At 44.7% G+C, this 25,892-nt stretch overlaps 1 protein-coding gene across 4 annotated transcripts in view; it reads right to left on the bottom strand.

The window, feature by feature from the left end:
* Nucleotides 1-25,892, bottom strand: part of CACHD1 (cache domain containing 1) — a 92,145-nt gene that overhangs the window by 50,085 nt on the left and 16,168 nt on the right. For all 4 annotated transcript variants that reach the window (XR_013183328.1, XR_013183329.1, XM_077182626.1 and 1 more), the window contains exons 2-3: nt 11,645-11,707; nt 3,258-3,406 (exon numbers count right to left, since the gene is read on the bottom strand). Coding sequence is in view for 2 of the 4 variants with exons in the window: in XM_077182626.1 (XP_077038741.1) it covers nt 3,258-3,406; nt 11,645-11,707 (212 nt within the window). In the remaining 2 variants the exon portion in view is untranslated. The remainder of the gene's footprint in view (nt 1-3,257; nt 3,407-11,644; nt 11,708-25,892) is intronic.

Raw genomic sequence — 25,892 nt, 5'->3', positions numbered from 1 at the left:
CAAGCAACATGAAAAACCAATGCTTGGATTTTCAGAAGAAACACAAGCAAACTGATGGATCATTTTCTTAATGGTAAGAACAAACTGAAGCCAGCAATCTATTAAAAAACAAAAAAACAATTTAAAAATCCTTTCCCTACAGAATAGTTGATCCTTCCCAATGAATTTTCCCCAGACCAATCCAAACCTGCAGCATTCCCATTGTCAATAAGCTGGACAATAAGAGGCTGAACACCATGTGACAAACAGCCTTAAACACTCCGGGGAGAATCTTCAAACCCACCTAAAAATACCCCAAAATACCATGAAGATAATGCACTTCTGACACTGCTCTTGCCCCAGATGTTTGCTCAATGAAGAGGCCACATGAGGAAACAGCCAGAAGAAGAAAACACACAGATTCACAACACAAACATTTCACAACCCTCCAGAATGAAAACCACAGCCCTGAGGACTCAGACAAGGCCAAGGCACAATCTGAGGCAAAGGATCTCATGGGAAAAAAAAAAAAAATCACAGACAAATCTGGGTCTTTTTCCATGTGACCTCTTCTGCAGCAGCAGTTAATAAATACTTTAACCAAAAAAATTTAATTATTGTTGCTTTAACACCAACATTAAACATTTCAAACACCAAGCATAAGCTGTTATCAGCAGTAACACATCCAATTTAACTTCCTGCAAGTGCAGACCCAGCTAGTCCACAAATTAAACATGCAAGAATTCAAAATATGATCACAATATCTAGGGGAATCAGCTCCTTCCCTGATATTTAACCAAAATGGGGAATCTCCCACAACGGTGATGCCACAGGGAAGGAAAATGAAAGGAAGAGCAGCAGATGGGAGAGGCAGAAAGGGGAGAAAAATTGAAATGATGGCAGAAGCATTGAGACAAAATCAGGCAATGAACAAAGCATTGTTCATTGGAGCTAAAACTTGGAAGTTTCAAACAGAAAATACATTTTTACATTATTTTTTTTTGTCTTGCAGATGATTTCCTATAGACAGCACTGGGCCCAGTGGTCAGGTAAGCCTCAACCAGGCCTTGCCAAGGTCCAGAACATCCTGCAGCTGATAAACTCTTCTGGGGATTATTTAATTATTATCCAAGCAACTAAATGAGGAGAATCCCATTGTAGAGCATGAATGAGGAGCTGTGCAAACAATAAATTCACCCCTCTGCTTTGCCAGCTGTTTGTGCTTTAAACCTCTCACTGGGCAGGATTCTTATGCAAGTTCACCACAGGTAAAGAAATTTCTGGAGGGCTTCCAAGCTACGTAATTTTGGAGGACAAAGTGAAAAGGAATTCACTAAAGTTCCAGACTAAAAGCAGACTTCTCTTTTTAAGGAAAAATGAGGCCACACTGACAAGGGGGTGATAAATCCAATTTCTCCTTCCCCTCAGCCCTTGCTTGGAAGGTGTTCCTGCTGCCTGGTGATTCCTGCATGGATTTTGTGATCAGAGGGCAGAAAGGTTTTCATCCTCAAAGAATTCCTGGCCCATTTGTCCACACTGCCAACAGCCTGGCTGTGGCAGCATTTTCCACAGGCGCCTTGTCCAGCAGGAACTGCACAGAGACTCCAAACCTGTGCCCTTGGAGTCACCTGATGGCCCAAATTGCCTTCCTCCCTCTCAAATGTGTTTAAATCAGACTGAGATATAAACCATGAAAATCAGTCTGTAATCAAGGTTTGCATAAATGGGAAAGTTACCCTTGTTCTTTTCAAGCCCACATGGAAGTAAATGCTTAAAATGTTCAGGATTTCAAGAAAATTACTCCTCTTTAATTGGAAAAATCAGGGCTTCTATCACACATTTCTACAGCTAGAAAACCCAAAGAAATTTCTGCAAATATGCAGCACAACAGAAATTATTAAAGACAACCAAGTGCCTGGATTTAGCCTACTCAAAACCCCTGTACTTGAAACCAAACCAAACTGAACACGAACAAATGCAGTTTCCAAGCCATGGGCTCGATTTCATGGAAGCTCTGCTATCCAACAGCAGCATGTCAGCCTGATTAAAGTGGAGCACAGTGCTGCTAGCATGTGATGGACTGACCAACTCGTGATTTTGGCTACTTCAAAGGACAGGAAAAGCTCCCATGACCAGCGTGAGGAGAATTATTCAGGGCAAGCAGGGCAAGAACAGCGTCTTGGATCTAGACAGACTCACTTTGTACAGAACACCATGGACAAACTTTCTTCCTTTTGTTGCTTCCAGCTGATTCCCAGCTCTTGTTTAAAGCCTACCATCAAACACTGGTGTGGCAGAAATACAGAAGAAGATGAGGACAAGATGAGAGGCACCTTTGGAGTTTTGCCTTCTCTGTTGTTACCCAAAGTAGCAGAAAACTCAGGAGTAAGAGCCTGAATGAGGGATGTGGGACTCCAGGCAGCTCTCCAAAATGCAGTTCATTCTATCCAAAATGCAGTTTATTCTATCCAAAATGCAGTTTATTGTATCCAAGGTGTCACAGCAGTCCAGGGTGGTGGGTGGCAGAGCTGTGCCCACAGCTGTCAGCTCCAGCTGCAGGCAGGCCTGGAGACCCTTTGGTTTTGGTTACATTGGATTATAGACTTTTCTTTTGGTTACAATGCATTATAAACTTTTCTTTTGGTTACAATGCATTATAAACTTTTCTTTTGGTTACAATGCATTCTATACTTTTCTTTTGGTTACATTGCATTCTATACTTTTCTTTGCTGAGCATCTTAATACAGCAGAACCAATCCATACCTTAACTATTATCTACAGCCCACCATAACTGCCATAATTCCCATATTCATGTCACTGATCTCCAATCACTAACAGTCAGTACATCACCGTTTAAGCTGGAAGTTGTTTTTCAGTTTTCTTGCAGTGGAAAATTCTGAGACCTTTTTTCTACTTGCAACATCAGCACAGGATTGTTTTTACCAAGCAGAACAATAGCACAGGCAAACATCATCTTGTTTGGGGTGGGTTTATCCTTTGCTCTAAGCCATAAAACCCCTTCTAACCAACACACCCTTTGCCTCCTTGGTTATCCAGTGAGGCTGGCTCAGCAATTCTTTTCTCCTATATCAAAACTTGCTTCCATCTCTATTCCCTCTTCACATTCTACATTCAAAAACCTTTCTGCCAAGCACACATTATCTGTGAGACTTTCCTGTCCAACTTTCATTCTTCCCGGCACTCGGGCTACTTTGCAAAGAAACTTTCATTTTCCAGATTAGAAGACAGCACGTGGAATTCCAGACTTTCATACTCACTCCATCATGGAAGGGGGGATGGTGCAGCAGTCCTGGATGGCAGTCAGGGGTGAGGTGAGGTGGGCAGTGTAGGAGGCTTCCACCACCTGCTTGTTCCGATTCACAACGTCCAGGTAGCGGTTGAACTTCTCGCGGATTTTCTTTGCCAACTGAAAAAAAAAAAAAATATAAGGAAGTTTAAAATCAACCCAGTTTCTCTGTATTACCCCATTCCTTAACAAGCAATTAGAACCTGTGTTAAAGACAATTGGTTTCTGATTTGCTGGTTGTGTTTTTATTTTTGTGGCTTAAGCAAGAAGTCGAGTGATTAATACTGGCTGCAGCAAGGAGACCATATAAGAAAATAAAATACATTTACCATCCAGCAGTGGGTGCCTCAACAGAGTCCTGCATGTGTGAAAAGTGTGATTTCCATTACACAAATTCCCTTTCACTAAGAACTGACAGCTGGATGTGACACTGAGGTGCTTGCTCCAAGGCCTGACAGGGATGTGATGGAGAATAAATCAGGCCACAAGTGAATTTATGGAAGTTCTACACATGGACACTTCAGAAAAGCCCAAATAATGGTATTAGAGATGCCTTCACTGTACAGAACTCCTCCTGCTCCAGGAGCAAAGAGCCAACAGCAAATCTCCCACTGATGGGAGCAACCTCAGGATGCAAGGAACCCAAATAACCCCAAACATTGCCATGAGTTCCTCAGCAGCCTCTCCATCAGCTGGATCTGTGCAGGAGTATTCCACCACCTCTTTCATGGAGATTTGGGCCAAATAAGCGCCCCAGCTTTTGCTTTTCAGCTGCCATCCCTGCTGCTTTCCTGGGAGGCTGAGCAATGCCTGGGTGGTTTCCTCATCGATCCAGAGCTCCCTGTGCCTACTCTCAATCCACAGCTAAAACCACAGACTGAAACGTCTCCAACTGATGTTATACCACAGCAGCACGAAAATAATGACAAAAGTCTTGCACCAGTGAAATTCCTCCTGAAGCCTTCTGTTGTCAGAGGGACTCCTTATAAATCAGGACAAGGTTTAGAGGTGACGCTGTGATTTTTAAGAGCCAATTCTGCTCCTTTCAGAAACTGAAAACTAACAGGTTGTGGCCCCTCCTATGCAATTCTCAGACCATTAAAAAATAGAGTGGTTCACTTTGGAAATAGCAAATTGGGGACTTCAGCCCTTCTTCTTAAATCCTTTTGAAAAAATTAAAATAAAAGTAAAATTAATGAATTTTTTGCTGGCAAAGACTTCCAATCTGGTGTGATCTGAGGGCTGGTGGTGCCTGTGGCATCTCTGCCCTCTCCATGCCAGGCAGATTGCAGGCACTGGGAAGGGCTGAGCCAGCTGGGACACATCCCAGGCTGCTGGAGTGACTGTGCTGTCACAGAGGAGCTCGTTTGTGTCCCTTCATTAGGCACTTCCCAAAGAGCCTGACTAATGACTGCCAGGGAAAAGGGGAAAGGAAAATCTGTGGCTGCTCCTGGAGCAAACGTGACAGTGAACACAGTTACCAGGAGGCATCAGGTTTCACAAGGAACATTTACTGAGATTTTCACTCCTGGTCTTTCATCAAAGGCAGGAATTGATGAAATGGATCAGGATTTTTTTTTTTAATTTCTTTTTTTGCTCTGCATATTCTGCATCCCTTTCACACCAACCAATTACATATTTAATAATCAGCCAATCCCAAATGAAAGAACCACCTCTTAAGCAACAGACAGAGGTGTTGGATAATCAGAAATACTGTTCTGCATTTCTGCAAACTTCTCCACAGCTAAATCACCTCCTCAATCCACAGCACTCCTCTCTCCTGCACACCCCAAGCCCTGCAGGAATGACTGAACAGTGCTGCTGCTGCTGCTCTTGTGTGCTGGCAAACAGCCCTGGATTCTCCAGATCCCTGCACTAACAAATGTCTCCCCTAACTCTCACCAACAGGCCCTTTTGTCATGATTTACTTGGTTCTGGGAGGCAGGAGGCCTCCCTGATAACAGCCCTGCTCTGCCTGCCTGCTCCAGGGAATGCTGGAGACCGTGACAGGTCCCAAGGAGCACAGGTTTAATGGGACCCTGCTCAAATGACTTGCAGAATTACACCTAATTAGTTCTGTGCAATGATTTATTGCCAAGGCACCAGAGGACTGCTAATGGGCTCCTCCATGTTAGACATCCAGCACTGGTAAATTGTTCCCAGTTGTTAGGATAAAAAGCTGTTGGGGAGATCTTTCTCTGGTTTCCAGTAAACTTTCTTTGTGTCTGGCTGTAGCCCTCAAATGTTTCTTCAGAAGTGGATTCTCCTGGAATTGTTTAAAACCCACCATTAAAGACAGGTGTGGGAGAAATGTAGAAGAAGATGAGGACAAGGTAAGAGGCACCTTTGGAGTTTTGCCTTCTCTGTTTTTATCCCAAGTAGCAGAAAACTCAGGCTATTTTGCAAAGAAATTCTCATTTTCTTTACAGATTAAATGACAGCATGAGGAATTCCAGGATGTCATACTCACTCCATCATGGATGGGGGGATGGTGCAGCAGTCATACAGCACAAATTGGTTTTGTTCTCAAACAAATACAAGCCAAGTTTCCTAAATCAAAGCATTTAGATTTGGTGTGTACAAAGTTCCCCTCTCAGGCTGGGCAAATGAAATGCCAAGGCAAACCATGTACTTGAATCTGAGGTTTCCCTCTTGGTTTCCCTACCTGAAATCAGGAAGAGGGGAGAGAGCTGAAGTTTGCTGAGCATCATTAGCAGTCATAAAACCATCACAGGGCCCCAGAACAAAAGGCCTCTGGTTTGGAATCAGAGCTGCTCTCTGATAAATGAATGCTGTTCAAGCTGAGGGTTCGGTGTTGATGAGTTTTCACCTTCTAGGTTGAACGATAAAAGCGCCCCCCAGCCTTTGAATTTCACCCTGCTGTGCCGAGTCTAAAGATCTGACAAATCTGTTTTTCAGAAGATCCTGTACTTCAGAAGCTGACAAAAAGCAAATGCTTTGTTCCCAAACTGCGTCTCCCATGAAAAAAGCTCTGAATGGCTCAAAGTCACTCCGTTATTTCTCTGGAAGGGGATCCAGCGCCTCGGTCGGGGCGGGAGTCAAGCGCGTGTCAGCAGCAAGGGATCTGAAACCTCCCAGAGCTCCAGACACCATGCCCTGCCCACAGCTGACTTTGTCTAATCTAAAGAACTCTAAAAATATTGCCCTCTGCTACCAAGACAATGCTCCCAACGATCCAGGCCACTTCAAAACCAGCAAACTCAAAGTCACCGAGGGCAAGACCATCCAAAAATAATTTTCCGTTGAAAGTTTCTTCAAATGAATAAACTGTGATAAGAAACTGAGGGTAAAACACCAATGAAACACTAGAAACAAATGGTTCTAATTAATCAAATTGAGAAGTATCACCCAGATGAAGCCTAACAAAACAAACCTTTCTTCCATAGCTGGGCTTCACTTCCCTCCCAAACTTTATTTCCTTTGCAGAGTGATGCTCTCGGCTGCTGGAGCCTGTCACAGTCAAAGCTGCAGGCTTAAATCACCTTCTCCTCTTTCTAAATAAAAACCTGAAGTTTTTATCCAGCACATACCCTGCTTTTTTTAACCTGCCTGGAGCTGGAGAGCTGCTGGATGCTGATGGATGCCAGACCCACAAAACCTCCAAAGTAGAGAAAGAGAGATAACAAATAATGAAAGGACAGAAGAGTGAACTATGAAACCATGCTTACATAACTGCTCAAGTATTTTTAAGGCAAAATGGAAAACTGTGCCCTCAATCAGACACAGGAAAGGGGCAGGGGTGTCCCACACCTGTGTGGGTACCAAGTGTGACAGGCATTTCCTGCTCCCACAGAAATCCTCCAGTTCACCCATTTTAATGGAGACTGAAATAAATCTGGATGCCTTGAGATTGACACAAAATATCATTATCCAACACAAAGTGCTCTTTGCCTCATCTGAAAAACAGCAGCAAGGGGAAGCCTCTGTGGGCATTTTTCAGATTTCTGTGCTTTCTCCTTGATTTTAATAAACAAAACAATGAGCAGAGAGTGCTCTCTGTGAACAATGCAGCCATTAGCCCTGTTTTCCCTGGATTTCCTCTGGCAGCTGACACGCAGCCAAAGCCCTTGGGTCTGCAGACAGGTTGGACTGTAACACCTGTTTCTATTATTGCAGCACCCCTGGGTAATGCACTTCAATTGTCACCATCTCCACTGACAACCTTTCATCACAACATCACTGAGCTCCTCTAATTTTCCCAGAGACATTTCCCTCATTTGCATCGTTCCCTCGAGCTTTTTTTTAAAGCTTCTTCCCCCTCAAAGCTCCACAGCTCTGAAGTCTTCCCTTTGCAGGGAGCTCTGAGGGAAAGCAGAGCTCCAAGGTGAGGTTTTATTTCTGGCTGCAGCTTGAAAGCCAAGGTATTTTTCATGTTTCCAAGCCTGTATATAAAATATGCATCAGTGGGATTGACAGGCAGGGATGCCAGGATGGACTCACAGACAGGGATTTAACACTGTCAAGCTCCCTGGAAAGGATTGCTTACACGTGGAAGAGCTCAGTTAGAATTTTGAGGTTTAAATTTCCTCTGTAAACCAGAAAAATCTGGGAAAAAGCACCTCTCTCCAACACCTACCAGGCATTCATCCTGCTGCTGTATCACAACTGTGCATCCACAGGTTCCTAATCCAGGAAACTTTCAATGTTATTTATTTTTCATCTACGTGGCTCTTGAAGAAACCACTGGTTTTGTACCAACCCTGAAGAGCCAGAGGTGAGCAGGGACACGGCTCAGGGCAGGGTCACAGAATCACCTCCAGCTTCATCCCACAGCTCTGTTTTAAAGGATTCTAACCCTTCATGGAATCCTGGAATGGTTTGGGTTGGGAGGGACCTTAAGGATCATCCTGTTCCACCCCAGCATGGGCAGGGACACCTTCCACTGTCCCAGCCTGCTCCAACCTGGCCTGGGACACTGCCAGGGATCCAGGGATCCACAGCTTCTGTGGCCTCCCCACCCTCACATAGAAGAACTTCTCCCTAAAATCCCATCTAAACCTCCCCTCCTTCCATGTAAGTCCATTCTCCCTTGTGGAAAGTCCCCATTCCTGCTCCTCTGGATGACACTGAAAATCTATTTCATTATTGCAACCAGGATGCAGGAAACCGCTTTCCAATGTGCATTTTGTCACGGAAATCAGCGCTCATTTGAGGTTTTCTACTGGCCAGTACCTTTGGCAAAGCTTCCCAAGACTTATTCTGAGGAAGATGTTAAACAGGATGCACAGCAAAACCTAGAGAGAGGTCACAATTCCTGAATCATCCTGGAAGTACATTAAACACACAATAATTGCCTTTTATTGTGAGGCTCACAATTCATTAATGTGTGTGAACACACCAGTTCTCACAGCCAGGGAACGTGCTGTGCTCAACAGCTAAATGTAATTTTTTCAGCACATTTCAGATCTATTTCCTCCCCAAAGGCTTCTTTGCCCTGTCCAAAACCAACCAAACTAAAAATCCAACCCAATGGCAGCATGGTCTGAGCTTTTCAAGCCTTTTCTCCTCAAAGTTGGTCAATGTACTCCTGCCTGAGAGCATTTCACCCCCTCTCCTGTGTGGAGCCCAGATCCCTGCTCTCCACATCACGGAAAGCAGATGTCTGGCAGGACACTGAACACACACTGACTTCCCTGAAATCAGCTAATGTAGATTCTCCCCTCATAAAACTCCTCCTGTCCCACTTTATTTGCATCACTAACTCACAGCACTGCATTCTCGTATCATGTGAGAGTTCTCTGATACTGAAATAACTCCCAGGGAAGGAATCCAAGTCAGTTTTGGCCATTGCCATCCCATTTTTAATAACCTGTTCAAAGCAGAAAAGGTTTTACCTGTCAGGTACAACAGTAATTCTGCAACTGCAGACCTTAAAAGTGTAACCAGTTCAATGCTGAGAGGTAAAACTGCTCCTTGTGTGGCACAAAGAAAGCAAAAGGTATTGAACAGTTAGGCCTGAAGGCCAACAGCTGGAATCTTTCACTTTTTCAATAAACTGAGAGTCATTATTTACATGGTTTGGTGCAAAAAACCCACCGCCCCCACAACAATTCAGTGCTCTGCCAAAAAAACAAAATCCCAGCTGACATAAAACTGTCATTAATTGCCTTTGGATAGCAGTTGCTACGAAACTGTTAATGAATGAGCAAAGCAGAAATGAGATTTCTCTGGCAGGGGATTTCATCTGCTTACATTTGTTTGCCTTTGCTCAAGATGATCCCATTCAATGTCCTACTCTTATAAAATTCAGGTTCTGTTGCTGGGGATTCGTTAGGGCTAAAAGATCTGGTTATTAATGAACCAGAAGTGCTCAATTATCCTTCCATCCACTTCACTGTAGAGCTTTTAAGCACAGTAATTACACTTTAGCAGAGCCCCGTTTTCTGCCCTGACAGCTCCAGATCCATCACCCCACCTCCAGTGTTTGGACAGCTCTTTAAATCCACTTGGGATGAACACAGACATCTGCTCTGGGAAACAAGGACTGTCTTTTCCTCAGTGGAGAATCCGTAGTCAGGACTTCAAAGAAGTTTTGATCCAGTTTCTTGGTTTCCCAAAAACAGTTTTGCCTTTCAAAAGCCATCTGATACATCTGATCCAGCCCACATGGCCCTTCTGTGGTGCACAGACCACCCAGAAACACTCCTGGAAATGCTGCCCTACACAGCACAGAGCCACAGAGCCCATCCTGAGGGATGCTGGGGTGGTTTGGGATTTCAATTGTTAAACCCAGGTGACAATTGCATTCCCGTGGCCCCTCTGCTTGCAAGCACCCACCTGGGCATGGCAAAACCTCCAAAAAGCTGGGGAAGGGTCTGGGGCTCCAGGAGAGGCTGAGGGAGCTGGGCAGGGGCTGGAGAATCCCTGAGGGAGCTGGGCAGGGGCTGCAGAATCCCTGAGGGAGCTGGGCAGGGGCTGCAGAATCCCTGAGGGAGCTGGGCAGGGGCTGCAGAATCCCTGAGGGAGCTGGGCAGGGGCTGCAGAATCCCTGAGGGAGCTGGGCAGGGGCTGCAGAATCCCTGAGGGAGCTGGGCAGGGGCTGCAGAATCCCTGAGGAGCTGGGCAGGGGCTCAGCCTGGAGCAAAGGAGGCTCAGGGGCCCTTGTGGCTCTGCACAGCTCCTGCCAGGAGGGCACAGCCGGGGGGGCCGGGCTCTGCTCCAGGGCACAGGGACAGGAGCAGAGGGAACGGAGCTCAGGCTGGGCCAGGGCAGGTTTAGATTGGATATTTGGGAATATTTCTTCACAGAAAGGGTTCTCCAGCCCTGGCACAGCTGCTCAGGAGTCCCCATCCCTGAAAGGATTTAAAATCCCTGTGGAGGTGGCACCTGGGGACACAAGGTGGCTTTGGCAGTGCTGGACTCAATAGTCCTAGAAGTCTTTTCCAACCTATAAGTTCCTTACAATCCCATCTGAACCAGCTCTGCTTTGCCTTTTTCTTCAGTACAAAACTGAAAGGCTGGAAATGTCACCATTTCCAGGAAGTACAACTGGGAGTGTGAATCATTGCTGTATTCCAGGAGCAGGGTGAGCCCACATGAACACGCCATGCACTGACCTGCTCTGGGAGCCACAACGGGGCTGCCTGCAGGGCTGAGCTGCAGCTCCCTCTTCCCCAGGGAAAGCCCCACTCCAAGGAGCTTCTGCTTTTCCTGAACATTAAAACTGGTTTGATAGGGGTCTAGGAAGGTCAGGTTACTCCTGAAGGCTGAGCAAGTCCATGCTCATACTGGGAGAAAAGCTGGTTCTTTGTTCCATTTCTTTGACCAAAACCCATCACCTTTACCACAAACATAACTGGGACTTTAATTTCTGAAATAATCAAACGTGACCGACTTGATCTGTTTGAAAACTGATCCAAAATTAATTTAAAAAATATACACATGTATTAAAATGCAAACTGCCCGTGTAGTATCTCAATGTTAAACTGAAGAGTTAAATGTTGAAATGTGCTCCTGTAAAACCCCACAAAATTACAAGCACCCCTCAACCCCACCTATGATGCACCAGGCTGTAGCTGTCCCATATTTCCACATCATAATTTGAATTTTTTGGGTTTACTTTGAATTTGAAATTCAAAAAGAGACACTTCCAACATGAAAGGCTGACAATTAACGGGAGCTCCTTCATGAGGGCCCTTTTGTTTCCAAGGGACAGCCCCACACCAAGCAATGGAAAAGCTCTGCACAATTCTCAAAAGCATCATCAGCACATGCACCCATCCCCACTCCCATCCTATTCCTGGCTGTGATCTGAGGTTGGGAAGGGGCCACAAATGCAGACAGAAAGAATTCCCTGAGCTGACTCTGCCAGTGGAGGTGAAGGGGTTTTGGACTTACCTGCTGAACTTCACTTTCTCCATTTGATATTTTCTCTGTGTACACGAAGGAGTTGAATATCCTCTGCAAGAAAAACCAGAAAGGAAGTGTGAGAGGCTTTTCTGCCATACATGTCCCAGGAAAGCAGCTCCAAGGGGTGGAGGGGTGAGGAAATGGGGTCGGAGAAGGGCCTGGGGACTCTCCCAGTGCCAGGGAATTGTGTCTCCATGAGGGATCTGCATGCAGAGGCTGACTTTGGAAGGCAAAGACATAACAGGGTTTTTTCCACACATCTGTGTATTTACCAAACTGACCTAAGGTGCTAAAAATAGCTCCACGTGCAAACTATGACCCTTCTTTTGCTAAACATTCAACCCAATATAACTACTTTTAAAAATGCTTGTTTCCAACTAAAACATGAGAGGCTGGGAGCCGAATTTAGACAAATTCAATATGTGGAAAAGAGACAAGTGAGACCCAGATTGAACACAACCAGATCACCCTCATTAATAGCAAAAACCAAGAGATTTATCAGAAGATAGAAGTGAGAGCTGTGTCCTGCAGTGGGAAGCTCAGTTCCCAGGGGGACAGGTGACATCCCTGCTTACAGACACAGAGGGAAAAACACTCAACCCCTTGTGTTATATTCTGCTTCCAGACTGAAAAACAGGACTGGAAACATTTGGGCTTACACCAACAGCATTATTCAAAGGTTTGCCTGACCACCTGAGCTTCTCTTTCAAGATTTCTCACTGCCAAGGGCAGCTCTGCCCTTGGGGACAGTGGGGCCATCCCCCCTGGAAAATGTACAATTGTACAATACCCCTAAAATATTCCTTTGCTCTCCTAACAGCAATCAGTGGTATCAATAGCTGTAATAGCAATAAATGGAGGTCATTTAGGCTGTAAAAAGACATTTTTCCAGGAGAGCTGGGGGTTCACAGAGGGGAAGGATCCCAATTCTGTCAGTGCTGAGTCACACACGTGGCTACACCTGGCCAAGGACAGGGATTCCTAAACTCCCTGGGTTGCATTATCAGCAACAACAACTGCAATTGCTAAAAAGTTTCAGTTTCATCCAAATTCATCTCCCTGACAACTCTTGGAGTCCACAGCTCCAAGAGTTCTTTTGATGCAGGTTCAGCTGATTCCCTCCCAGCAGCTACAGGCAGCAAAACCAGCCTGGAAAATCCTTTGGTGTGCTCCCCATCATCACTTCCCCTTATCCCTCTCCCTCCTGAGGACTTGAGGAATTTCAAAAATGTGAACTCTTCATTCTGAAGAAGCATTTGGAAGGGCAGCAATAAATCTCCTTGGCTTACAAGGCTCAGAGAGCCAAGAAGGGAGGGCAGGGGAGAGGGGGGGAAAAAAAAGGTTTCTACTCTTAAAAGCTGCCTGTACATTGAGACTTCATTGAGACCTTTGTTTAAAGCTCTGCTTGGGTACTTTAACTACAAACATGTTGGCTTTTTTCTTCCCTCCCTCGTGAGATGAAAAGATAACTTAAACATCAGAAGGAAATACATTAAAGCATGTCATTTTGATGCAAAATGTTTTAAATGAATTGAATTTTTCTGTCCACGCAGCGTTTAGTGCGCAGACATCAAAAGGAACCAGGAGGAAATCAACTGTCAGCCCCTGAGAATGGAGCTTTCTGTCCCTAACACAAAGCTGACCCTTCTTCCACCCTTTTCACATGTAGCTCATTTATGAACTTGCAAAATAATGCCAGGGAACATCGCCCATGGTTATGTAAGAGTCACGATGCCAGCAGGAATTTATTTGGCTTGGTTTTTAACCTATTTTGCTTGATTTTGAATTAGTTAATTTCTTTAAAATGGTCTGGTGTATTCTGTTGTTTTAATTAAAAGCACTGTGCATGGCTGAGAGGGGGGAGCAGGAATTCCTCAGTCAAACCAAACACACATAATGAGTAAACCAACAGTAAAAATCGAGTAAGGATTGAGAATCCAACCCCGAGGCTACACATGAACTGCTCAGCCCCTGCCTGGGTCCAGTCCCTGCTCAGGATATCTTCTCCCTATTCAAGAATTCCTGGGCACAATTCCACTCTAGGGGGAAAAAAACCATCTTTAAGCTAATTTCACTGACTTAAAAGTGCCCTAACTTTAACCAGAAAATCAGAGCTAAGTGGCAACCTCAAACGAAGTGGAGGGAACTTCACAGAGCAGAGAGAAAGTCAGCCCCACACACAACCTCAAGAAAACAGTCTAAATATTTAGGAGAACTTGCCCTGCAGTTTACACAGCCCATTAGCATCTGTACTTCATTCTCCCCAGCCCTCTCGTTGAATTGGCTCTGTGGAGCAGATGGCAGCAGGCTCAGCTCCCTCACAGAACAATCCCACACGTGTTTAACGAGATGCTGGCCCGGCGTCACTGGCCAGAGCCCATCACCACTCGCCCTCCCAACGTGGGAAGGCTGTGCTGGATCAGCATCTGGATCAGCACCCAGCCCTTCCTCTGGATCAGCACCCAGCCCTTCCTCTGGATCACCAGCCTTTCCCCTGGTTCAGCACCCAGCCCTTCCCCAGCTCAGCACCCAGCCTTTCCTCTGGATCAGCATCCAGCCTTTCCTCTGGATCAGGATCCATCCCTTGCCCTGGTTCAGCCTTCTCCCTTGAGCTGCTCCTCCCCCAGCCATGGGATATCTCCATCCCCACCAAAACTCCCAAAATCCCAGCACACACATCCTCAAGCCCTCAAATGCCACCTTATTTTCCTTCATTTGCCTTTGTATGCACTAATTAACTGGGGAAAACCCCTTTATTTTTACATCCTGGTGGAATTATCCCAGCACTGTGACTGAAGAAATGCCTACCTTCCAATCCTAAGAAAACAGTGTTGGAGAGTTTGATTTATCCTGACACCTTCCACAACAGCAAGAGGACAAGTGGAAACAGCCTTAAACTGAGACAGGAGATTCAAGTTGGATACTAGACAAGTTTTCCCATTGTTTTTGGGGTCAGGCATTGGGATTGGTTGCTCAGAGTGCTGCTGGAGTCCCCATCCCTGATGGGGATCTGGGAGATGTGGTTTAATGTTCCAGCAGGGATGGGGAAACAGCTGGACTTGATGATGTTAAAGGTCTCTTCCAACCCAGGTTATTCTCTAATTGTACCATTTCAAAACTTATTATAATCTTCCTAAAGGTTCTGTCGGGATTATTCAGACACTGGAGAGCCACAGCACCTGCCTGGCTGTAGCTGCAGCTCTCTGCTCAGGTTTAGGCTCAGTGCTGCTGCCAGGGGCTGAGCACAAAGCCCTGAACCATCCCCAGGGCCTCTGGCAACACCCAAACCCTGGGCACATCACTGCTGCTCCTAACCCTCCCCAGCCCTCCTGCCTGGCCACACAAACACAAGCCCAGACTGAGAAAATGCTGGTATGTGCAGGGATCACACCAGGGATCCATGACAGCTCCTCAGGAAAACCAGGAGATGTGGCCCTGTGAGCCTGCAGGGAGTCCTGGATGGGGCCCTGAGGAAGCTGAGGTTTGTTTTCCAAACACAAATTCCCAAAGTATCCCACTCTTGCTTTCCCAAGCTCTTGAAATCCCTGGCTGGGTCAAAGTACCTGCAGCTTCCTAGGGAATTCTTCTGTGGTACCTCCATATATCCTTTGATGACTCCAGCTGCCTGGTTTTAACTTTGGACAGCAGGAGAAGTATTTGATAAGAGAGAGAAATCAGGAAGGAATGAGGAATTCAGGGGGCTGGGACAGGGAAGATTTGGGCCACCAGCATCTAATGCCTGGCACAGGTGGGGTCTGACAGTGATGGATGGGGCCAGCACCCAAACCACAGCTCAGGTTTCCCACCAAGCCAGAGATAAGCTCGAGTTTACCTCTGTGGTGTCCCAAAAACCCTTACTTGAGAGGCTTTCATTTATCTGAAACTGAAGGCAGCTCAGTTTTAAATCTGGGAGAAGCCTCTAAACCAAGAGCTGCATAAAAAGTAAAATGTTAACTGGCTCGTTCCCTCAGGATGAAAATGCACTGCAGTGAGAAAAACACTTCCAAAAGGCCCAGCCTGACTGTCAGCACAGCATCAGAACAAACAGAAAAATCCACCACCCCCAAAGCTCCAAGGCCCCCAACCAAACACAGGCACCAACTGCTCTGCAGAGCACTCAACCATTTGCACACCACTTCACTTGCCAGACAAGACATGAACCCATCTCCCTGACAACAAAAATAACATTTTTTGAGACAAAGAGAATGAGGGAAAACAAACACAGGATTAGTAAAATAGCCACTGAGCTGTAAATACATTGAGGCCGCTTCACCATCCATACAAGCCATTTAAAAAACAAAACAAAAACCAAAAAAAAACCCCCCAAAAACCCCAAGCACCCACCTTTGTGCAGGTTTGGGGCATGGATTGCTGTCATAGTTGGGTAAGGACTCAATGACAAAAATCAATAATATTAAATTAGTTACACAGAATAATAAAATGTAGGTGTGTATAACACAGGCAGAATCAGCTCAGCAGGACTGTGATCCTTTGTAAACTTCAAGCAGCCCCTAAGCAGGCTCTGGTTCCTACATGAAAGGTTAATGTTTTAAAAAGTGGTGAGCCAACAAATATCCAACAAATCCTTTTCCTGGTGGAGCTCACCCAGGGAGGTTCTTTTCAGGGAAACCTGTGCAGTTTATTTTTGCAGTGTCTGAAGCCATCTCGTGTTCTGTTTTGTTACCATTTTCTAAAACCAAGGAACATTAACTAGAGACTTCCCAAGAGATCAGGGACAGGCTCTGTGCTTTCCTCCAGGAATTTCCAGTGAGACATGGGAGAAGCTGAAGGGAACTGGAGGAAAACACAGGGAAAGGCACATCCAGAGGGATGGGAGCACCGAGGGCAGCAACCACAGATCTGAAAGGAATAGCCCAACACCACCCCACAAACGCCCTTCTCTTCCTGTGGGTTTCAAAGAAACCCCATGTTTTCACTAATTTCAGAAGGGTTTTAACTAATTAATGCTCTTTCTCATTACATGATTTGTGGAGCAGCCACAGACACCTGAATCAGAGAGAAAAGTGATGCTGAGCTCAGCTCAGCCCCTGCCTTCACAGGCTCTTGGAAATTAGAACTTTCCTAATTCATTTTTCTAATTAATGTCTCTAATTCACTTTTCCAATCAATTGTTTTAATTAATCATGAGCAGTGTGAATTCCACTTTAGCCAGCATGTAGCTACCTTTTTCTCAAACTCATATCATTGGAGTTGGATTGGAAAATTGCTGAAATTTGAAGTTTTGCTGAACTAACCCTGATGAGCTTCAATGAGGCTGAGAACTGGGCACCTAAAATGCAGATTTTACATCCCTCCAAGGAAATGCTGCAGAAAGCAGAAGGTAAAGAAGAGTCTAACAAAGACAATCAGCACGTGCTGTAAACTCCCTGTCTGGGAAAAATATAATAAAAATATACTAAAAATACTGGAAAATGTGGATTAATTAGCATGAGAACTGAGAAATCAATAACCAGCCGAGGGTGGAACACTAATTAATAAAGAGAATTATGTGAGTTAGAACCAATGAACATTGCAGGCTCATAACACACCCTCTGGGTGCACACATTCCCCAGTACTTGAAGTTTTAAGTGGGAAAACATCATCTCCCTTCCCATTTTTTCATGTCATGAAGATTGCTCACCAAGTCCCTATTTGGGACTTATCCCAAATTTTGAGTCTTATCCCTATAAGGCTCAAGGTCCCACCACCTTCCACCAGGAGCTCATCACATTTCTGCAGCACTGGAATATACTCTGGGCAACACAGGAGAACTGGGATTCAGGTTGGATCTTAATCTGGATGGCCAAAAGCATCTCATCTATATATTTATATATAAATATATACAGTCAACATTTCTGTATCAGCTGTGGGGGTAAAATCCCATGGGATCATTTCAGGCCTCAGAGGGGAGATGGGGAATAGGCACAACACTGAAAGGAGCAAAGGAGAGCACAATTCTGATGGATTTGTTTCCTTGGAAAACTCTGGGCATTTGCAAGGAGAGAAAACTCTGGAAAACTGAGTGAGAGCCAAAAAATGCAATCAGGAACCAGCAGGTTTTTGGGGTTTTTTTTTTGTCTTCTTTTTCAAGGGAGCAGAGAAGAAGAAGGGAAAAAGGGTGAGAGGGGAAAATACCCCAAGAAAATAAGTTCCACATGTTCAAGAGATTATTCATTTAGCCAATGTAACTTGACTAAGGTTATTCTCCTGACAATGTGTATGGCAGAAAAAAAGAAAGTCATGCTACCCAACCCTTCAAATACAAAGCAGATGGGCTTCTCAGTGGCACTGGATTTCTTTTCCCTACACTTACTCCTCATTGCAGCCTCTAGGACGTAAAATTTAAATTATTTCTATGGGGTTTTTTTTCAGATTGAGAACATTTTGATTAGTGAACTCTTTTCACCTTACTGCATCTGTTGCTCCTTTTCCTTTTAAAAGAACCTAAAATTGAGCATTTCAAAGGAGCAAAATTGACCAGAGCCTTCATTCTATCGGGAGAACTCTGGGTTTCAGTTTTCTGGTTTGCTCTCAAACTCATGTCAAAATGACCCAAAATTGGGAAAATGTTAAGCAGCAGCCCAAGACTTGTAAATAGCTGCAATCCTAGAGCCAGAGGGGTCTGATACCACTTTAAGTGTAATTACTGTGCTTGTCCAATTTGCTCATGAACTTCATGTACAGCAAGTCTGCAGAAAAACCATGGATCAATTGATGCAACATTCCAGGCAGGATTCTGCAATTTCACAGAAAAGTCAGGGAAAAATCCCAAAGCACAAGGGGACAGACACACCAAGAGAGGTGATTGTTCCCCCATCAGTTTTGCATAATTAAGGATTTTGCTTGGAGAAATGCTGCAGCACAGGAACTTTAAAAAAACAATACCCAAGCAGACAACCTTAAATCCAGGGATTTAAAGATCATAAATCACAGGGCTGAACTTCTGTGCACGAAATGAATGGGCTGATGGCAACCTAATTACAGAAATGTTTGCTTTAAATGTCCAAGAGTATAATTTTTCAGGATCTCTCAGCAGGAAACCATCAGCATCCACAGGATAAATGTCCCAAAATCCTTCCCCACAACCTCTCTGGAACAGGAGCTGTCTCCCAGTGCCTGCACTTGGAGAGACAGCCACGTTTAAAGTTTTAGCACAAACTGCAGCCCATGTGCAGGTTCTTGCTCTAAAACATCCACACTTCTGTCAAGAGATAAATAATAGTAGTAGTAACCTGAAAAAGACTGGCAGGACATAATTATCTCCCTGTGATAATTGAGTCAGTGTCTGCAATAAAAACTGCAAGGTTGCCTTCATTTACAGTATTAGTTGTATTAATAAGTACAGAAGTTTTAGGGTCACCTGCTTAAATACCTCATCTGCATCATTTTTATATGATATTTGTATATTACTTATATTTGATATAATCCCCACCCTTCCTTTCCTGAGCAGAAACGGAGGGGGGGGTGCAAATCTGTGCAATTTCAAATTCTCAGCTTGAATCTCTCACTTGAAATTTAAAAGAACTTTAAAAAATAACTCAAGATGATAAACCACTTTGCATTAATTCTATCAATCACTCCATGGGCGTCCAGTTATTTTCAAACAAAAAATCCCATTCCAAAGTGACTCCAGACACACCAGGAGAGGGGTCCTGGCCAAGCAGGGCCCCAGCAGGTCTGGTGCCACCTCAGCTGCTCTGCAGCTCCCTGGGCACACGAGGCCAGCCCAGGGCTGTGACCCCACATTTAAAAGGGGGATCAGTCACCAAACACCTCCAGAAGCAGAGGAGAGGCCACTGGAGCTGCACTGATCTGACCTCGGGATTTGAAATGCCCTGGGAGGCTCTGTGGGCTCCAGGAAACACCGTTTTGCCACACTTCAGTGCTAATGAAAAGGGAATCACTCATCCACCAGCACTGGAAATGGGCTCTGTTCCCCTCTGCTCCCAAAACTGGGGAGGGATGAACTCAGACATGGAGCACAGTGATGGGTCTGACAGCTTGGCACTCCGTGAGCCAGAATTCCACCTGGAACCACCGATGCCTTTTTGGGGCTACCTAAAAACACAGGCCAGACAAAAGTAAGGGAATAAAGAGTGGTCATATTTATTGAGGGGCCTTCAAGTTCGATCTTAATTTTGGTGGCCAAAAGCATCTCAGTTAACATTTGCATATCAGCTATGGGAGGTGAAATCCCATGGGATCATTTCAGGCCTCAGAGGGGAGACAAGGAGTAGGCACGAGAGGGAAAAGGAGCAAAGGAGAGCACAATTCTTATAAATTTGTTTCTGTGGAAAACTCAGGTACCTTTAGGGCAGACAAAGCCCCTCAGGGGCTGCACCCAAAATGGAACATGGGTCAGAGGTTTCCACACCTTTGTAAGTTTGGTCCATGTGCACATTGGGGGTTAATCTGCCAATTACAGCTTCAGGTAATGAAATAATTCACCCCAAGTCTGCACCCCTCAAATCCCTTTTGTTTACATTTCTCGGGGCCTTCAGGTACATTTTGGGCAGACAAAGCCCCCCCTGGGGCTGCACACAAAATGGACCATGGGTCACAGGTTTTCATAATTTTATAAATTTGGTCCATTTCCATATTGGGGCTTAATTTCCCAATTACAGCTTCAGGTAATGAATTAATTTACCCCAAGTTTGCTGCCCCAACTAATTTTTGTTTCCATCTCTCAGGCCCTGAGGCAGTGAGGAGTCCCTGATTGCCAGGCCTGGAGAGGAATTGTTGAGTCTGCCCAAAATGGGACAGCAGCAGCTCACACTGAATATGGAGTTTAGAGCTCTGCACTAAAGAACTGCAGGATCACAAATACAGAAAAACAGAAAAGCCAAAATCCCAAGGCATCACCACCAACACCCTACACACACTGACAGCACTGACAAACTGCATCCTGCAGCCCAAAAAACAACAGGCAGGTGCAAAATAGCAAATGATTCCTAATATAAATAAATAAATAAAGCAAAGAGGGTAATCCCTGGAAGGAAGCCCTCAAGCACTTTCCCAAGGAGCTGAGCTGTCCCACAGCACCCAGAGGTCCCCACAGTCCCTGGGACTGTTCCCTCCCTCTTTTTTTTAGGGAGCTGTGGCCCAGCACAAATAAAAATTCCCAGTACCAAAACCTTGGGAATGCTCGCTGGGAGCTGCTGCTGAACTTCTCCCTGTGTTGAACTCATTATCTCGGGACACAGGAGGAGGCAGAGCAGCCCTCAGAAAACAAATGTAATCTCCTGGAAAGAGCACAGCCATTAGATGTTATCAGTGTGCAAAAAAAAAATTAAAGGTTGAGACTGGAGGAAGCTCATGAATTGAATTCTTACAGCACTTCAAAGCAATTTGTGCATGAATGCAAGCATTTATTCTTCTAATTAAAAAAGGGAAAAAGCAAGCAAAATAGCAAGACATCATTTACATGAAAGAGGGGCGAGTGAAAAAAACCAAAAAAAAACAACCAACAACCAAAACTCAAACAAAACCTCCAGTGTTAATCAAGCACAGTGTGGATTCCAACCCAGAAAAAGAAGAGAAAGCTCCAGATTTAATGAGGGAAGGCGAGGATGAAGGAGAGGAGCAGAACTCGCCCCGGTGCTTTCTCAGCCATCCCACAGGAATTTCTACATCCAGCCCTTGGGAGCAGAAAACCATCAGATGCTGTGCAAAGCAGGGATTTGATTTTATTCCTGCCCCCTCACTGTTTTCCAAACAAACCAAGGCTGGGGGCTCCGGGGTCCTGGCTCTGGGTCCCAGGGGATGGGATGGTCCCACCACAGCAGGGATGGAGAGGGGTTTTTGAAACATGATTTCTCCTAAATAAAGATAATGATCCCAGCCCTCTAAAAATGAGCAGTGCTGAAATGATAAGGAATATATTTACCTTTCAAAAGGAAGCAGCAAGAAGCTACACTCAGGTCCAATTTAAACATCACAGTGTGCTCTTCTGAGGAGCTCTGATTAACAGCCCTGAATGATTCCTGTGCCTGAAACTAGCCTCAAATCAGCAGCTGAAATTTGTAAGAACTGCCCCCCAAAACATCTCCCTAAAGGCATTTCACCCATGCAAACATAACCCCTCGGTTCCTATGCAGGATTGTTTCAGTTTCCACTCAGGCATCTCCTCCTTAGCCAGGGGAGTTGGTTTTTGCAGTTATTTCAATGCCAGGGATGCTCTTGGCCTCCGGATTCCCACGAATTCCAGCCACACATCCTTGCAGTCACTGCAGGAGCAGAGTTCTGCTGGGTTATCCCAGATGTCCCACTGGGTACCCTCAGGTTTGCAAGGGAGAAATGCACTGCAAGCAGCTTCAGCTCTGCTGGGAAGAGCTGCCCATTCAGGGCTTTTGATGAGGTCAGTGTTGCTGATCAAAGATAGAGGAAAACACGTGAGAGAAAGCACAAAAATCACAATGCAAAAAAGCTGCAGAGCAAAGAGGAAAAAGAAAGCAGCTTTCAGGATGTTTAGAAACAGCCTGGGCTCTTTTGGAACATTGTTTTTTCCTCTGCTCTGAGTTGTTTTCACCTCCCCAGTGCAAACACATCCAGGAAGAGACTGGGCTGAGAACTGCACAGTCCCAGCTGTGGAGGATGGAATTAATATCTCAAATTGATATCAGATTCATGTTCTGCAACCTAAATCACAGCAGATCTTGCCACAAACCTGTAAGCACAGTCCTGGGACCCTGCCCATCCACAGACTCTTGGAATTCCTGGCCAACAGAGCACAACATCACGAGGACAGGGCAGCCAACAGAATGTGGGAGCAGATTTCTACTGGAAAAAAGGGATTTGAACTGCAGGGAAGCAGCTTTTCAGAAAAAAAGCAAGCCAGGAAGTTGACAGTGGCAGCATTAATTCCTTTCCTGATGTGATGTCATTGCCAGTTGGGTTGTACCTATTAAAAAGATCAAAAAGGCCTCAAGTGCACACACATTGTTAAAATTCAAGCAGTGACAGAGGCAATTATTATTTTTCATTCCCTCTATAAATATTATCACAAGCTGCTTTTTCACAAAACGTTTACAAACTACGAAGCAAATGCGCTGCTCCTGGTAAATGAACACAAACCAATTTCTCTTTCAAAACAGGAGAGAATGATTTGACCTCTTTTTTAACCTCCAGTCATGTTTAACTTTGTCTAAATAAAATATTTTGGAATCTCTGGAGAAAAGGCTGCTCGTTTACTCCAAACAAATCTCTGCTGTGATTTCCTTCTATGAATTCTCTTATTTGAGAAGCACTTGTGCTGATCATGGGTAGTGTCATCTTCATGAAAGATAATCAAGAATCCCTAGGCAGATATTTGCACTGGAAATTAGATGTTTCGTAATATTTCAACATTTCCTGACATCCATTCATATTTAATTCTTGAGGATGCTTCAATGCACATAAAATATGGATCAGTCCAAGCAGTTTTCCAATTAGAACTCGTTCTGAGCACGAGGCCAACAGGACTGAGTGGCAAACCTGAAATTGAATTAAGGATTTAAGGCTGGATAGAGACCACCTCCAGCTCAGCAACTAAAGAAATTCCCTTTCTGTTGCCTTTCTGTGCAATTATCTGTGTGTTGCACATCTGTCTGAACACGCAGGAACGACACCATAATCCACTTTGGGATCGGGATTAGCGAGTTCAGGCTCCAAGGAGAAATAAAGGCATTAACACTGCTTTGAATGGAGAATGGAAGTGGATTAATGCTACTCAGGGAATGAATATTCCTGTTGTCTCACAGTCACTCCTGTACTGGTAGCAGGATTTGACTGTCAGGAAGTGGAGGGGGGGGGAAAAAAAATACTTAATGAGCTGAAAAATTTTCATTATGCTAAGAGTGATAATTTATCTTCACAAATTAATGAATAAATTTTAACTTTAATAAATTGCTAATGCCCAGGAATTAATCTAGGTCTCTGTTTCAGCATGGAATCTGTATTTTAACTTCCAGGCTCCATGTGTGTTTTCACAATGCAGTTTTTGCATTGGGAACTGACAGACAGTGGAACAGCTCAAAACTCCTGTCTCACCTCCCCAGCTGGACTTTCATCCTGGCTTTTCACTCCTAGCAAAGACACAAACACAAGGCTACAAAATCAAAAGCATCAGGAGATGAAAAAGTTCCAAACATTCCGAAAAGTGATGTCCATCCTCAGACACAGAGGATGAAAATGAAGGGTGAGAATTCCAGAGTCGGAATGAATGGAAAGAATATTGAATTTCTTATGAAGAAAAAGTAAATTATGAAAATTCTCAGAGCCATGCAAGGCAAATCCTTTCTGCAGTGTGTCATAACACATTAAATTAGGGTTATAAATTAGGGGATGTGCTCCTGTTTCTCACTTGCAGATGAATGAAGTGGCAATAGGAAGCAGCTGCCTGTATCTTACCATGTATTAGGGGTAAGAACTTAGGCAAAATTTAAAGTAAAAAGGACAATGTGGCCACTGCAACAATGTCACCAAATCCCAAGGAGCCACTGCCACAGTTCCCAGTGTCTTTTCCACATTTCCTGGCTCTGCAGCCCCTCATCCCCCCGTGCTCCCACTCTCATCCACAAAACGTTCCCAGTGTGGGCATTGTCTGTGCCCATCCATTATCCACACAGAGGTCCCATGGTGTGTTGGGGTTTGCTCTGCTCCTCACGCTCACAGCTCCTGCAGGTGAGCCCTGCCCCAGCCTAAAACACGTGGGATGCCAACCCAATCCTCCCAAACACTGAGTCAGGGATCAATAAACGAGAATTACTGGACTTCAGGACAGTTTAGGAGTGCACTCTGATTGACAAACACAGCAATCATTAATTGCTTATGTTAATTGGATTTTTTTTTAATGTATTTGCATCCAATGTTCACCATTATTAACCACAAGCTACTATATCTATAAAAGTGATTGGATCCTCTCATTTAAATAATCAAAAAAAGAGCAGAGCAAGAGACTCCCACAGTGAAGCTAAAAATGCATAAAGTGTAAAAGAAACTGGGGGAAAGAAGGTTCCTGAATTAATTTTGATGTATTCCTTGTGGAGAGAGGGGATACAATGAGACAAGTGGTTTCTACAGTGTCAATGCCATTGTAAGTTAACAAGTTGCAAAATTAGTTTTGTTTTTAAATTTGGCATATCCAGATCAGGCACTAAAACTGCCCTGAAAGACAAAACCAAAACAAACCCACACAAAACAACAACAGCCAACCTGCACAGGTATAATTAACCTATAATTAAAAGTTAATATTCAACTGCTGACAAAACCTAATGAAAACAGAGATATTGATTTTAAAAAACCCAAAGCTGCATTTAACACAAAGCCCCCCTATTAATCAGCTGCTGTTCCACCTGTGCTGAAGATTCATTTTACATTAATTGTACACCCTTGAATTAACAAAAAATAAAATAAAAGCTTTCTTTGATATTTGTGGAATCCCAGACTGGTTTGGGGTGGAAGAGACCTTGAAGCTCATCCAGTTCCCCCCCATGCCATGGGCAGGGACAGCTTCCACCAGACCAGGCTGCTCTGTTACTCAGGAGAGAAAACCCTCATTATTTCACTTAGTTTGAAGCAAGAAGGTGAAATGCTCTGCATGGAAACTTCAAGAGAAGAACACAACTTCAAGAGAATAACGCTTAGAAATAGCACTGGAACATTGAACTGGTCCTGAAATATTTCCAGGACCAACAGGGACATGGAGAGCACACGAGGTCCCCATCTCAGACTGTTCCTACAACTTTCCTGCGCAGGAATTCAGAATTTCCTGGGAAAGCCAAGGGAACCCACACAAAGTGACCAAAACCCACCGGGCACAGCTCTGTGACACCCCCAGGTGCTGCAGCAGGAGCAGCCACCACCACCTGAGCCAGAAACTGCCCCCTCAGCAATCCCAGCTCCTTCCACAACTCAGCTTCAGGGAATTCCTGAATCAGGATTTATCCCTCCAATCAAAACCAGCCCTGAGATTCAAACCATTTACCAAAGAGTCCTCATGCTACAGCAAGGTTTGATCCCTGCATGAGCCACTCATTTCAGAGTTGAGCTTGATGATCCTCGTGGGTCCTTCCCAACTCAGAATAATCTGTGATTTTATTTCCTCTGTTTTAACTGTTTCTCCTCTTTGCCACGCCATGGACAATTGTTGCTCACCCCAGAGGTTACACAGCTGTTAACAGCCACCAGAAGAGGCTGCTCAGATTTCAGTTTCTCCCCAAAAAGATGTGGACATTTCTACCTTCTTCTCCACAGGGAC

Source organism: Agelaius phoeniceus, chromosome 8 (assembly GCF_051311805.1).
Source record: "Agelaius phoeniceus isolate bAgePho1 chromosome 8, bAgePho1.hap1, whole genome shotgun sequence".
Taxonomy (NCBI): Eukaryota; Metazoa; Chordata; class Aves; order Passeriformes; family Icteridae; genus Agelaius; species Agelaius phoeniceus.
This window is presented reverse-complemented; position numbering and strand designations above follow the sequence as displayed.